Source organism: Sturnus vulgaris, chromosome 6 (assembly GCF_052056855.1).
Source record: "Sturnus vulgaris isolate bStuVul1 chromosome 6, bStuVul1.hap1, whole genome shotgun sequence".
In the NCBI taxonomy this organism is placed as follows: domain Eukaryota; kingdom Metazoa; phylum Chordata; class Aves; order Passeriformes; family Sturnidae; genus Sturnus; species Sturnus vulgaris.
The window spans coordinates 17,443,711-17,460,266 of record NC_142248.1 but is presented as its reverse complement, the minus strand read 5'-3'; the positions used below and the strand labels follow the sequence as shown (position 1 = coordinate 17,460,266).

The 16,556-nt window shown below is 34.0% G+C and overlaps 1 protein-coding gene across 3 annotated transcripts in view; it reads right to left on the bottom strand.

Annotated features, from left to right (window-relative positions):
* FMN1 (formin 1) overlaps positions 1-16,556 on the bottom strand; it is a 496,625-nt gene that overhangs the window by 28,452 nt on the left and 451,617 nt on the right. For all 3 annotated transcript variants that reach the window (XM_088167196.1, XM_088167197.1, XM_014891233.2), the window contains one exon: positions 12,454-12,546. In XM_088167196.1, coding sequence (XP_088023322.1) covers positions 12,454-12,546 — 93 coding nt within the window. The remainder of the gene's footprint in view (positions 1-12,453; positions 12,547-16,556) is intronic.

The window sequence follows — 16,556 nt, the reverse complement described above, 5'->3', positions numbered from 1 at the left end:
TGTGTATGTTGCCTTTTTTTATTGCTGGTTACTGACTTTATTCCAGCATATGGTGGTTGGCGCCATGACACAAAGTGAACATTTTATACCAGAATTAAAGTGGATTTTTGACAGTTTCTGTCAGAAAGTTCAGAGCAAAGAATTTGTGAGACAAGATTTATTGCATATTTTATATGGGACACATCTGTTTCTTTGCTATGTTTCTCTTTAAACAGAAAAATAGCAATGAAGTTTCTTTAAGAAACAAAGGCTGTCAATAAAAGCTAGAACAGAAAAACTACATTATTGAGAATGAATTTAATCATTCTGACCTTCTAAAAATGTGTTGCTTGGAAGTATGACAATCACCTTTCCCTTTTTGTTCAGCCCTATAGACAATATAGATTTTCAACTACGCAGCTACCGATATTTAAGGGCAAATAAAATAAAAATGAAAATCAAATTAAATATAAGTATTAGTATTGGATATTCACATTTAAAAGCAAGGTGAAATATTAAGGTAGATTTTGCCTACTTTTTTAGCATCTGTAACTGCATTTTAATGATGTGATATGTGTCAAATAAATACCCCTTTTTCTGAAAATGTCTTATGAAATTATAGATCAATTATAAGAAGATATACAGCAAACTTCCCCACATTTATCTATTAATATCACTAAATCTAAATCTGATACATTTTGGCCTCTGACATTCAATTTAGTCTTTTTAACAACTGAATTAAAACTGAATTTGAAGAACACCTAGCAAGATCTTGTTTAAGAGAAAAACTGTTTGCACTAAACAGGAAAGTAAAAATCTTTCAGTAAAATTCTAAATTTTTAACCAACAGGAAAACTGTTTATAAAGATTCATATTTAGTGTAAAACCCTAAGATTCAGCTCGAGAAACATGAAGTTTAAATAGGCAGAATCATACAAAAACAAAAATGAAGAAAATATATTGCTCAAAAATCACATATGCTTTTATGAAAAGGCATGGGTGTCTTATTATTCTAATTAAAGAAAACAACAATAGAAAAATCTCTTCTGTTGAACTACACAAATTCTAAACAAATAGTTATGAAAAATAGTTAAAAATACTTATAGGCTTAATAGTTACTTAAACAAAAATATTGTAATTTCCTCCACAAAATAACAAATATTTGTCAATGCATTAATTCTTGTTTTTAACTCAAAGATTTTCTAGAACTTCAATTTATATAGGAAAATTTATCTGGCTACTGGTTTGAAAAGCCTGTAATTTGAAATAAAATGTAAAAAAGGCAAACTTGGACCGGGATTTCTCCTTCTTACCACAAATAAAATACAGGTTACTACTATTATAAAGTATTTTGTTAGGATTTTTTAATGACGTTTCTACAAGAAACACCAAATTGCATTCAAATTCAAGGCACTGATATTTTTTGAGCTTGTTTTTTTTGTGATAAACATATAAAAGAACATATTTGAAAACAGTATCTCTCAATTTCTAAATAAAAATCTGCAAACCTACTGTTTTCGCAACGAGGAGATCTTTGGAAAAGTAAAGCATGTGTGGCACATTAGTCAGGTTATTTAATTCATTCCTTGAAAGCACTCAAAAACAACTATGATGATGAGAAATACAGAAATATGAGAGTGTATACAAAAAAAAAAAATCTCACTTTAGCCTAATTTAAGACTGGGAAAATAACAAGAGTAATGACTGCATCTACCTGATCTACTTTGGTGTTTTACAACTTGCTTATTTTATGTTGAACTCAATGCTGGGAGCATCTGGAATTTTTTCCCTGCAGTATATGTAAATATTTTTAAATGTTTCTGTTTATCCTCATACAGAAGGAAAGAAAAGGATATTAAGTTTTAGATAACAAGACCAGGGAATGTGAGTGCACCAGCTCAGCACATCACAGCAGACTTTCTGCTTGCTGGATCTCTAGGGCTTTATAATTACCTTTGTCTTTATGAGATACTGCCTATCTCTTGGAAATGGCTTTTACTCAATAATAGTAGTGCTGTGCAAAAGACAATTCCAGCTTTCCCATTAGTAGAAGAGTTACATATAATTAAAATCATGGTTAAAGTTTTATTTGACTACCATTTTGATTTGATATTGTGTATTGAACCACATAAAAACTATTTCTGAGAAAGGTAATTAACACAAACAATCTGCATCTAAATTCATTATGCTGTAATAAAAAAGTCATAATGAGCTTAATTCGTCTTAGGTTTTTTCTCTATTGGAACAAGAAAATCTGGAATCTTAACTTTAAAAACTTTAAAAAAAGAAGTTAATAAATCATATGCAGGTGAAAGTAATAACATACTTTGGAATTTCTATCTGCATCTACAACCACAGAATATTCCTTACATCAAATACTTAAAGGGCAACTTACTTTAAATTTTTTTTCAAAAGTATATTGCCAATAAATTTATTGGCAAAATTTTTTTAAACTTGGAAAGAAATTTTAAATCTTGAGAAAATTTATTTCATTCGCAACAAAACCAAACCAGTATCAAATTACATTACAATGAAAAATAACTGGAATTTAAAAAGAAAAACAGCCAAAGTTCCCCTACCATTATTTCAAACAGACATCAGAGAATTAACTTTCCTAATTAAAGGTGGGGATTCTCTGTTCTAGCAACTGCCCAATTACATGTAAGGAAAGAATTCCTAATGTGTAAAGCTTAATAATCTTTAACATCCACCCTCTCCAATTCCACTTCAATTCAATGGTGGGTCAAGCCCTTTGTGTAAAATTGAGGTTAAAGAAACACACTCTAAACATTGACTGATAACTCCAGAGAGAATCAAACCAAGCAGTTTTTCCTTTTAGCATTATACTCATTAATGTTTGAAGATTTCTGCTTGGTCAGAAAACTGTCCAAGCACTGTCATGTCTAGTCAGGTATCCCTGCCTATCCAGGATACAAGGAACCTCTGTAAAAACACATTCTATTCCAGAGATGGCAACATTTTGTGGAGGGAACTTTCAGACTAAGACATTCCAAAGATGAAAGACTTTGTACACATGCTTTGCACAAACAGTTATATCCTGAAGTCAGTTCAGAAGCTGAAGTCCTTAAAAAATATTTTTTGACACTTTCAAAATGGTTGACTTGGGACAACATTTAGATAGCTGAAAAATTTTGATGCTAAAATGTCTGAATAGATTTCCATGCCATGAAAGAAGTATTGTTCCAATAAATTTCATACATATATCTCTTAAGAGAAATAAAACTTCTGATTTCTCCACCTCACTGAAGGTGTTCAAAAGCATGGTAAAGGCTCTTCACAGGACAAAGGTAAATTTCTAAATATCTTGCCCTGGCATCTGAAGTATTTAGGCACAAAAATATCAGAGAAGTTGCAGGAAAGGTTGAATGATGACCTGAAATCAGACTCTTTTTTTACATTTCGAAGAAGTCTGTCTTTAATCACAGCCGCAATCTCACAATACTGTACTATCCATATGGTTTTACTCTGTCATTCCTCAATTTTGAGAGCCTAGTAGCAACCTGGTGCTTTGTCCTTTAACTAGCTTGAAATTTCTGATACCTGCCCTATTAACATTGTGATTATTATTTTTGTTCTCAAAATAATGGTCCATCTTGTTCAACAAGACTGCAGGTTTTACCTGTTCTTATTGCTTATAAAGGAAATCAGAGTTCACACCATAAAAGAATCTAATCCAGAGAGTTTAAATTTCTTGATGAAATTTTCAGCATCCAGTATTTTTATCAACCATACTCAAAAACATAAAAATAGGACATTCATGTGCTTGCACAGGTCCAAAAAATACTGAGAAAAAATATTAACATATCAAAATTACACAAGTCTACAGAGAAATTCCAGGTAATTGCACACCAGATTAAGCATGTTACTGTCACAATCAGTTTGTATTATATGGTGCACTGAAGGGTATTTCCAGGCTTAATGGTGTGGAATTACAGAGCACAGGGGACAAACACAAGGTGAGAGTGACTAGTGTCAGGTTAGGTACTGGGGTGTCTTGAGATCAAATGTGCTTAGGCCTTTCATCATTTAAGTGCAGAAATCTCTTCTATCCAATCCTTTGCAATTCTTGACTGCTCTTTCCTGGCAGTAGTATTTTCCATATATCTAAATAACTGCTCATAGGTTATATAATCGAAAGTGATACATCAGTGAGCATCTTTATTTCCTGCAAAAGAAGCTTTGACACGGGTTTAAATTCTATTAGTTTGCTGACTTTGAATATCAGAACATGAAGACACAAAAAGAAAAAAAGATAAATAGGATATCATGCAGGAAATTCCTAAGAGTATAGCGAAAAAAAGAAAAGCCTAATAGGATCTCTGTGAAAAGCCAACATATATAACCTACAGTTCTGTTTAAGTCTATGATAAAGAAAATGGAAGAAATCCAGTGGAATTTAACAGAAAATAGACATTATAATGAGAATTTAAAGAGGATGTTGAACTTCAGATAGCTGATAGTGGTTATAGTAAAGGCATCAGAAACTCTAGGAATAGATTTTTAAACTATCATATGCATAATTTTGTATTAAATCACAGGTATTAACACTAACACTCATTATGTCACTTAGTTGCTATTAATAGGAAATCCTTCTCTATCATGACATGCCAGTGACTTTGTAACAGCCACAGTAGTTCAGTATACCACAATCAAATTGAAAGGGAGTTGGAAGGAACTGTTTTCTATAGGAGATTCTTCCTTATTTTCTAAGAGGATGACATTGCATTTCCAATTACCAGTTCTTCTAAATCACATTCATAATACACATTATAACAGCATGTAACCTTCCAACTTCTACAGTAAGCCATGATACAGTGAAACTGGTTATAGTAATTTGATGTATAGCTGTTTCAAAAATAATAAATTGAAAGTTTCCTGAAAAGTCATAGCTGTAATTAACACCAATTTTCAGGTCTTTGATGTTGATAATTCTTCTGGTAGTGTGGAAGACAATACTCATTTTAGAGCAAATTCTTGTTCTTTGAATCAGTTCATTGTCAATGTTGCATTGCTTAGGAGGCATATGGATGCAATCACATTCCAGGACAACTTATTTGGTGTCTTATGGACTGAGGCTATTGTCTAACTCTACAATGTCAGAGTACCACTGCAATAAGGTTCTGTGCTTTGCAGACTCATGACAATTTATGTAAATCACTCTTTCATCTGTTTAAATACGACAATCTTTTGAGTGATGAAAACAGTTATGTCTGTCACAAAGTTTGAAAGATTAAAGTAATTCTGCTCCTGGCATATAAAACAGTGCTTCAGATCTAAACACAAACTTTGCCTGGTCTGTAATGTCATTGCTGGGAAGCATAAAAAGTTTTAAGCAAACATTATCACTGCAAGGAAGTATGACATATTTTTCATGTTTGACACTGGACATAAATATCCTCCCACACTGTTTAATGTGAGAACTGCATATGTGTGGCAGAGATAATAAAACATCTCAGTGAAAACAAGTGAAACGAAAAAGAAGTTATGATAAGTAGAACAGAAATAAAGCTTTGAAGTTAAAAGTCTTCACATCTGTACACTTTATTCACAAGGGGATGAATCAGTATTTGATATGCAGAGTGAATAGTCACACAATCTGGAAGAGTCTCATGCTTTGCAGGAATGATTATCTGTTTAGAGATATAGTTTTTAGCTGACAGAAGCAGTTTCATAATTGCAGGTAAGAAAAATCTGGTAAATTGAAAGATCCTTCTAAGTGCTATTGCTCTTCGGTTGTTTACACACAGTATTTTAACAGACAGCTGTTAGTGAAATTTAACAGTGTTCTTAAAAATTATTCTTGATTTTCTTACTTCACTTGTTCGGCATTAAGACATTCAAGAGCTTTACAAACAAAATGTAACACAAGTACCATAATCTGGTACATATTTTAAAGCAGAGGAGTACAACACAAGTGGGAAGACAAGTATGGACTTAATTTCACATACAATTCTAGAATATTTCTCCTTCTTTCTGTTAATGTTCTTTTTGGGGAGAGAAGCTGTAATTTTATTGCAGAGAGGCAAGAATTTTAAATAGTTCCCAGAGGTTTCTGATATTTTGGGATGTCATAACAGACAAGCTCCACCAGGTAACTGCTTTGAGTAGCAAAATGTATAAAGGTATGTCCTGTTGTAAGAGAGAAAAAAGGAAGTATTACTGTATCTTGAAAAAATGGTGCCTTGGAGTGTTGACTTCCAATTCACTACTACTAAATGACATTAACATCTTGCTTTACACTTCATAGACTGCTTGGAGAGAAAAGCAGCAATTTTGAGTGGAAATACTTTTTTTCCTGTAATATAATAAATTATGCTATCATCCTTCTACACTCAAAATATGTACGGGGCTATAAACTAATAAGAAGTTGCTTTTCCAGGGTTAATACAATAGGTACTACTAGGTGAGAAGCATAAATGACCATGTACGAGTACCTATAGCACAAAACCAACATCTTGGAGAGAATATTTACATACTGAGGAACAAGTAAAAAATGATGAACAAGAAATTCAAAGTTGGCTAGCTTCTAGCTTTTATAATAGAATCATAGAAAATTTTGGGTTAGATGGGACTCTAAAGATCATCTAGCTCCCACCCTGCTGCCATGGGCTGGTTGGAACAAGTAAACCAAGTGGTTCAAAGCCCCATCTAACCTGACCTTGAACACTTCCACGGATGGGGCAAACCACAGTTTCTCTGGGCAAGTTGTTTCTGTGCCTTACCAACCTTACTGTATGGAATTTCTTATTATCTAATCTAAACCTACACTTTCCCAGTTTAAAGCCATTCCCCCTTGCCCTATCACTACATATGCTTATGAAAAGTCCCTCTCCAGCTCTAGTAGCCCACTTTAGATACTGGAAGGCTGCTGTAAGGTCTCCCCAGAGCTTTCTCTTCTCCAGGCTGAACAGCCCCAACTCTCAGCTCCAGCCTTCATGGCCTTCCTAATAGAATTTACTGATCATTTTATTTTCTTTCCCAATGGACTAGCTCAACAGCCGTCTGTGGTGCACTTCAACAGGCAGATGAAGCAGCAGATCAAAACTCCTGTTCTATACCAGAAATCCATCTGAAAGTGCATTGGACTGGATGCATGCCCAGGTAGCTACTGCAGCCTGGCTAAAATTATTAAGAAGAAATCATTCAGCAGTTAAAAATGGATTTGTAGACTGTTTCCACACGGTTGCTAAGCTTGTCTGAAAAATTCGTTAACTCCTGACATAATGCTGTGGTGACTAGTTTGGTCTATGACTCTGTTTTTCTATTGCACAGTCCCATAGATAGCACAGTGTTGACCTTTAATGTAGTATACAACACACAGCAGTTGTAGCAAAGCAATTAATCTAACCAGCGTTTCCCAAATGTTAAGCTAGAATTCTAAACATAGGAGAATTTATTTTTCTCTGGAAATAATCTGAATAGATTACTCTATTTGACAAATCCCTCCCTCTCCATCTTGCTTGTTACCTTGGTCACTTCAGTGTATTGTGCACCATTCCCAAACAGATTTGCTTTCCACTAATGAATTTCAAAAACTGTTCTGTCTTGACATCAGACTACTTGCTTCCCTGACTCTGTTCTAAATTAAATGAATTCCTGTAATACCAGAGTCTTCACCACCAAGATGCTTTATTCATAGAGAAATGAAGAGAAGCAGCTATGCTTTTCCTATGCTAACTGCTATGAAGCATAAAGACTTCTTCATTTTCACATTCCAGTTCATGAGGGAGGAACCTAAGCCTAGATTAAAGTTTTTACATGCTTTTTGACCTGGATCCAATGACCAAGATTTTGGAAACAGATTTTGCAAGATCCTGCATGAGTCTGTGTGATTCATTTATATATTTACTAAAATGGAGAAACAATACGAAATAGACAGGTAGCAAAATAAGAAATAACTAATTAACATTAGTCACCTATAGTCACCCTTCTAGTGAGCTGCACAGTTACAGTAACCAAAATATTTTTTTCCCCTTTTCAAAATAGAGTATTTTGCATCTTTCTCATAGTCATCTAAGTATTCCAATTTTTTTTGTGGGAGATAGTTTCATGTCAAAAGAGGAGTTTTCTTCTAAGAAATTCTGAGCAAGAATTTAATGAATTAAAGAGGAATCCAGACCGTGCATTAATTACACACTTTCAAAGGCCTTCTTGCACATCACAACAATTTAAATGGAAAATAATTATGAACATATTTGTAACTGCCCCAATGGAAACATCATAAGTGAATACTGATTTATAATAATTAGTAGGTTTCCATACTATAGAAAAACTAATATAATTCGTTGCACAGGATATAATTAGATTACTAAAGATTATTTCAACTCTGAGAATAATCTAAGCCTTTTCCAAAAAGCATAGGCATATCAAATACAACTACTGAAGTATTAAGACAGTTTACACAAGAAGTCTTTCATGTGGGCTTCAGGAAGTACTTGACAAAGATTATCTTTCACTACAAAAACCAGCAAGAATCACTATTCAACATTCTGTGTACCAGAAAAGAGGGGCACTCTCTGAAAGGGATATTAAACAACTGCTAGCATCACATATAAAGTAGCTAAACTGGGAAGAGAACCCAAAGCTTCTGGCACCTAATTCCCTGCTGAAGGCACTGGGCTACATTACATCCAGTTATACAAACCAGCACTGACATCAGCAGAAGTACAGTTTATCCCTTCTAGCATTTTAGAATGTCAGTCTCCATAACACTCTCAGTGTTTTTTGTTACAACACAGCAAGTATAAGATTTAATTGGTATTAATTATAATTAGGAAATGTAAACACTTCAGTATAAGTAAATCAGGATTTTTTTTCCTTACAGTATTTCCAACTTCATATTGACTAGAAATTATGGGAATTGCACGTGTGGGAAAAACCTCAATATCTATGAGTTCCAGCCCTATTTCAAGCCAGAAGTTTCAGAAAAGCATCTGAGTTTTGGATACTTGCTGTGAGCTGGCAGAAAGATAACAGACAATTTTTTCTTACATTTGCTAAAACCAGCCACAACTCTTTTTTAAACAAACAAAACTGAAAACAGATGCTTATTGGATGCTCAGTATTATCAGCTAACTCCTAATTTCAGAGAAGCAGCTGAGTTTGCAGATACCTCTAACTTTGACATTTGTCCAATGCCTATTCTACTGCATTGGACAATAAATCAAGATGGGTTTCTGTGTTACTTTTCCCTCTCTTCAGTGTGGAATTTTACAGGATTTCCATTCTAATGCCACAGAAATTACCATCCACCATTATAAAGATTCAAATCAATCAGGTAACTGACAGAAAAATACCATAAAGCATAACATTATAAAGGAAAAGAACAAGGGAACATAAAAAAAAAAGTGGACGCTAGAGTAATCCAAGTGGTTTTGCTCTTTCTAGTATACAGAAGACCTCACTAAAAAGTGTCCAATAAATATGATATATAGAACTTACTGTCCCAGGACAGCATGCAGGAATGTATCCTCTCTTTCTCTCTTTTAAAAAATATATACATTATTCACACACATAAGGATAAAATTTTCTGTCACACTGACAAAGATAAATATATCTCAATTTTCACATCAATAGGCAGAAACAGGGAAAATATTTAGAAAAACATGTTTTTCTCTTTGAAATGGTAATGCACAATTAAATTGCAATTTTATCTAAAGCAGAACTAGTCTTCTTCCAAGATCAACTGGGTATTTTTATGATATTCCACACATAAGAAAGTGGACTACGATAAAAAGGGTAGCTCAGCATTGCAGGAGAAACTAGGTACTGAGTTGTCTTTATTTTTAAGACTGTGTTGATATGATTTGCTATTCCTTCGGCTGGTTTTAGCTGGGGTGGAGTTAACTTTCTTTACAGGTACTCCTAGGGTGCTGTAGATTGGATTTGTGACCAAAACAGTATTGATAACACAACCATGCTTCAGCTATTGTTAACAGCCCTGCACAGCACTCGGGCCTTCTCTATTTCTAATGCTGATGTTCAGAAAGTAGGCTGGGGATGAACAAGAAGTTGGAAGGGGCCAAGCCAAATCAATCAAAGGGATAATTCATACCACATGACATCATGCTCATAAAGAAATCTGGAAAAAGGAGGAAGCAGGGGAGAAGTTCAGAGTTTTGATGCTTGTCTTCCCAGGTAGTGGTTATGTGTGATGAAATCCTGCTTTCCTGGTAATGTGAAATTTAGAAATGTGAGTTCTAAATTGAACTTAGAAATACTGTGGCCAACAGGACTAGGGAAGTGATGAAACCCGCTGCACTTGGCACTGGTGAGGCCACACCTGGAATCCTGTGCTCAGTTTCAGGTCCATCACACAAGAAAGACATCGAGGTCATGTCCAGAGAAGGGCAATGGAGCTGGGGAAGAGTCTGGAGTACAAGGGTGATGAGGAGTGACTGAAGGTGTTTAGCCTGGGGAAAGGGGGGCTCAGGAGAGGCCTTATCACTCTCCACAACCCTCAGAGAGCACAGCAACATGGGGATCAGTCTCTTCTCTCAGGTAACGAGTGATATGTGATATGAAATGTCAGGGGAGGTTCAGACTGGATGTCGGGAAAAATTTCTTCACTGAAAGGGTTATCAAGTATTGAAATAGGCTACCCAGAAGAGTAGTGGAATAACCGTCCCTGGATGAGTTCAAAAAGAGTGTAGATGTTGTGCTTAGGGACATAATTTAGTGGTAGAACTGACAATGTTAGGTTAATGGCTGGACTTGGTAATTTTTTAGAAGTCTTTTCCAGCCTTAATGATTCTAAGAAATGGCTGAACACCTGCTTGCTGATAGGGAAGAGCTGACTGAATTACATATTTTGCATTAAATGTTCACACAGATTTTGCTTTCCCTATTAAATTGTCTGTATTTCAATTCATTAATTTTCTACCATTCACCCTTCTGACCCCTCTTTGCCCCTCCAAGGAGGGGCAGCAAGCAAGCAGCTGTGTGGTGCCAACTGCATGAACCACAACAGTCCTCATGAGACCCAGGGTGTAGGAAGAATTACAGAATCTATGATACAATTGTGAAAGACACCATTTGGTTAGGGTCCTGGCAAGACCTGGGAAAAATTGAATTATCACAATGCTTTGGCAAGCTAGATCAAGAAACATGCTGAAGATCATAATGGTTCTGTGGAAATACAAACAGATATATATATACATATATACAGTACTAATTCAGTCTTGATGTTATTGTTAAACTGCAAGTGAAAATTTCCAATTAAATACATTAGAAAGACAATGAAACTGTCCTGCAGTGACATCAAGATTTCCATTACATTTTTTGTTTTAAAAGTTCTGTAGCAAGGAATTTGGTGCTTAAATATTGTCCAAATACACTTACACCTAAAAAAAAAAAAATTATATCAAATAAGTATATTCATTGAACTCCATGGCCTGGGAGAAGGGTAAAGGTTAATATTAGTTTATTTACCAGTACAATTTAACTGCTACCTTTGAAACAGCCTGTTTTCATTTGTCGAAGTATTTACACAAGACAGCCTCATGAAACAAAGTTATTAAAAAGACAGTAGGACAATCTTTATAAAAAAGATTAAGCTAATTAATAAATTATTACAATAATCTGAATGATCACTAATTGTCTGTCTGGGTGGGCAGATTCAGACAGAAATGGTGAACATTTTAACAATTTACTATTTGAGAAGTCAGTTGAACTATGAGAAATACAATTAAATTCTTAACAACTCTAATATCTTTGTCAAAAATACAGAATTCGTTTTGTTTACCCAAAAAGACTGTACTCCTACAAGGAGAGGGAGGAAATTCTCTTCCTGTATATATTTTCCACAGCTCCAGAAGCAATGGTGCTGGCAGAAGCAGATGGTGGGGAATATAGTATGGGAAACGGGAAGGAGCAGGACTGTTGTTTTCAACAGCAACCTGCATTTACATCTTCTTCAAATGATGAAAAATTGTACCTTGGTTTTCACCATTTGTCTCCAGACTCGAACCTGGTAAATCACTTTTTTAATGCTTATTTCTGTCTTACACAAGACAAAAATCTTTAAATATGAGCAAGTCAGTTCATAAGCTCACACTAGGGAGAAAAGATGACATGCATATATGTGGACTTTCTATAAAAGAATATCTTTCACTCTTGTCTGTTTTAAGTCTTTGAAGCTTTATATTCTCTCTGATAAATTCGGTCTGTGATGAATATATTTTTCATTTGCCTACAAATAATAATAAAGAACAAAGCACAAAATAACCAATGGGAAATGGGTGAGATCAAGGAAGTGATTATCTTTGACAAGTGATGTCTAAGATCTGTATAACATATATCAACATATATGAACATATATTAGGCCCATTAGGAACATAATCCACAGGAATTTTCAGAGGAAACAGATACTTAATGCAGCTTACATTATGCATAACTTTATAAACCACTACACTATCTGGCAGTAAGTTTTGGTTTTTTTTCAATTGTGGTTACCTTTCTGGAAGAATTCCTCTAATTTCTCCTTGAAGGGCTGGAGATGCTCTTCAGAAGACTCTCTGCAAACTAACTTCATCTGCTTTTCAGAAGCTACAAAAAGATGAGACGCATTAATGGCAGAAGTAATGCACCAGAAGTAGATTTCAGCACTTTAAGAGCCTACATCTAAATTAGTCACCTGAACTTATTTTAGAGGCAATAATTAAGCACTAAGGAATCCAGCAATTACACTAAAATAAAAAATACAAATAGTAGTCTAGCATACTAAGCAAAAAATTCTATATGTGTTTAAGCAGTAGAATTTGTCTTTAGTAAATAATTTGTTCTAGAACTCCTTCACCGTGCTAGGGCTTGTTACTAATACAGCCTGCCTCACATACTAATTCTATATGGTATATTTAAAGCTTTAAAGTCTGTTTCTGTGGTGAGTGGAGGATGTATCTGGATTGATTTTAATCAATCAGTGCCAGGCATCTCATGCTCAACCATTTTTCCTGAAACAGATGCAGAAATTCAGCATTATTTAAGTATTCCATCCCCAGATCATTATGTGAAACAGTTGAAGTATGTAAGGAAGTTAACTTACATTTAAGTGGAATTTGTTTAGTATTTAATCTATCTGCTATTTTAAGAACTGATGCCATGGCAATTGCTGAAAAACTACTTTTTTTTTGCCAATGAATTTTAACAGGCCGAGAACTTCTAGTAAACTTAGTGCATTCCAATGTTCCACATTAAAGATGATGAGAAGCAGAAATCAAAATTAAATTACTTTCCATTTAGCAACTGAATTTATGAACCACTACGAGATTTTTCTTCCTTAGCTTTTCATTCCCAATAAGCTAAATTTAGATGGAAACTTATTTTGGAGTTAAACCTAAGACTTACAGTTTGGCTGCATGAACCGTATTCACACCATATTGCTACCACCATTGAACAAAAACTGATGTGAAAGTGTGGAAACAGAAGTTGAGCCTGTGCAATTAAAATGTCACATTATTTAAATTTGCAATGTAGTGTAAAACGTGAATGGAAGGTTGAAAATAGATGCATACATTTTACTGTGCAAGTAGCATTGTGCTTGTAATACCCTTGGACCATCAGGACGTACTGAAATGAACCACATCTCTTCAATTAATTGACAGCACAAACACAATTGGACAATTCTTATAGAAAAACAGTGAAAAATACCCATTCTCACCTAAGAGTATATTTTAATTTAGCAATCCGCCACAACTCACGCAGGTTGTGTACAATGGCCTGGGCTACAGTCTAAGTTTATCTTTAAGTTACAGTAACCGGTAACATATGACAAACCTTTCAAATGATTCAGAGTAAAGTTAATGGATATTTGTTTGTATGCCAGATAGTAGGCAGAATGGAGTAGTGATTTAAACATACTAGATTGGGAAAGAAAGTCTTCTATTAGCTGCTCAGTTATGTGTCTTCAATAATTTAAATTAAGCAAAAAAAAAAATAATTCCAAAATCAGGGAAATTTATATGACATCTTAAGATTATTTTCTTATGATAAATGCTGCTTACCATTAAAAATTTTAACTTTCTGTGACAATACATTGATTGAAACGTATGCATGCTTAATATTGATGTTTGCAGAATTAAAAAGAGATTTCAATCAAGCAAATTGTAACACTCCTTTGGAAGACAACAGACGTTAGAATTTTGTAAGTGGAAAAAATCTAGCAAAAATAACTGAGATAGTATGGTAAGTTTCTGACTGTAAGTTTGAGCAAAGCTAACACACAGGTTTGTGTTCTTTTTTTTAATTTAAACAAATCTACAGAAAATCATGAGGCAATATTTAGAAATTATTTTGGATAAATATGAAATAATGCAACTATAGAAGTAATATAGTACACACAATATGTTCAGACAATTGAAACACAGTAAATACCCACGATTCTTACAGTCATGTAAGGTTGCAACTACTGCAAACCAGTTTTTCTTTTATAATACTCACACATAAATTTATATAAATCTATACAAAATTGAATTTCTATGAATATGTATTAGACTAATAAGCTTGTAGGTACAGTAGTATCTAAACACACTCTAATATACTCTGGAAAGTCATTTTCCCAAACATATGGTGCCGCTAATGCATCATCTGAAGCATTGAAAGCTTCCTGGATGCTTCTGACAAACTTAATAATACAAGATTTAGGAAGGTTACTCAGGTAGGTCCCATATATTTAAATGACCACGACTAAGATGAACTGTTCCTAAAGTAAAAAGAAAGCACATATAAAACACCCTTTGTAATTTTTTCTTTTTTATTGAGATTACTAACATTAACCTTAATCAGACGAAAAAACCCACAGGAAAATCTGAATAAGAGGTACCTACACATAGAGCATATAGAAAAAAAATTGATTTGGATAGTGAATGCTTAAGAAGAATCCTAACGCCCCTAACAAGGAGATCAATATTTGGAATGCGGGGAGAGGAACAGTAAGAAGAAAGGCACAGAAATGAAGAAAAATGGGACAGATGACACAGAATAAGTGAATCAGGATGCTGATTAAAACTCTAAAAGTCTAAGATGAAGGAGATGAGATATCAGTTTCAAATGCTTAAAGTGATCTTGAAACAATGAAATTGAAGGAGACAGAAGAGTAAGTGCTGGCAAATTCTAATAATTTACACTATTGTAAAGCCTGAAAAAGAAATCTTTTAGGCTTAAGAACCTTAGAACATGACCAAATTTGCTTGGGGATAGATACGGCAAGGAATGATGGAAGTGTGCTCAAAGGAATCATAAATCAGATACACGTAGAGACATATTTTGAAGAGGAAAAAGTATTTAATGACACAATTAATGTGAAGTTTTTGATTACAATGGCAGTTGTAATGATATATATTAAAGTCAGGTGGTCTTTGTCAAGCTGCTTTTGCAATAATGGTGGAAGTCTACCATATAACTGTATGACCTACCTCAGTTCTACACAAAATAATAAAAAAGTTTCTGGTAATTAGCATTCACGGAATTTTCTGTTATATAAGATTTTTAGTTTAGTTGGTCTTTTATTTACTTGAAACATAATATTAAAAACGTCATGCCAAACACTGTATCAAAAAACTCCCCTAAAACTGGAAAGTCTAGCTCCATAAATTGCTTTGATTTTCCTTGCTAAAAATACTACATGAGACAATCTTACATCTATTCATTATACTTCACTCTGATATTCACTATAGTACAAAACCTTTCCTCTTTGAAAGAAAGTTGCTAAAGCAAAGTTTTCATTAGAATGATTGGGAGGTAAAGGATCCTATTTATGCATTTCTTCTTTTACATACATACTGAATAGCTGCTTTCTGAAAAAATGTCTTTCTGAAATTCTGAGGAATCTGAGGGAATTTTAAGGAAGCTGACAGTTATCACACCACACATATACTTCTCCTCTCACCATCTCATTCCAGAATAATCATTCGGGAAAATAAAAAACCTATTTCAGCATTACTGAGTTCAAACAGATGCAAATTCTCCACTAATGTAATAAACTTTTGGTTCTTTTCCTTGGTATGAGCTGTATGTTAGTGAAATTGAATGTAATATGCTATTTTGAAAATTGTTTATTTCTAAATGAGCTATTGCAAAAAAAAAAAAAAAAAAGGAAAATACAAGTGTGCAAAAGTATTTGAAAGCCCTTACAAATTGTTGGATGTACATCATGCTTCACCCACTACAAATCTTGGCCACAGAAATGGAAAGCATTAGCAAAACATTAAAACAAAGCTGGAAACTGCTGATTATCAGTTTGCCACTGTCTTCAGATTTAATGCAGTACTTGGCTCAAAAAGTTCTTGAAAAATCCCCAATATAAGTGAAAATATTTACAAAATAGAATGTCTCTCACTTAATGCCTATTGGGCAATAGTCTTAAAACTCCACAGACACTTGTAAATCTGTCAAAAGAATCATGGCCCATAAACAAACGTTCACGTAAAGAGCATTTCTGTGTCAATCAGACACAGTTTGGAATTTTTAAGCACCATTTTTAAAGTAAACGCCAAACTAGAAATAGTGTAAAGTTGATAACAGTAAATTAATAACTATTTACTCACCAGAACCCACCAGTA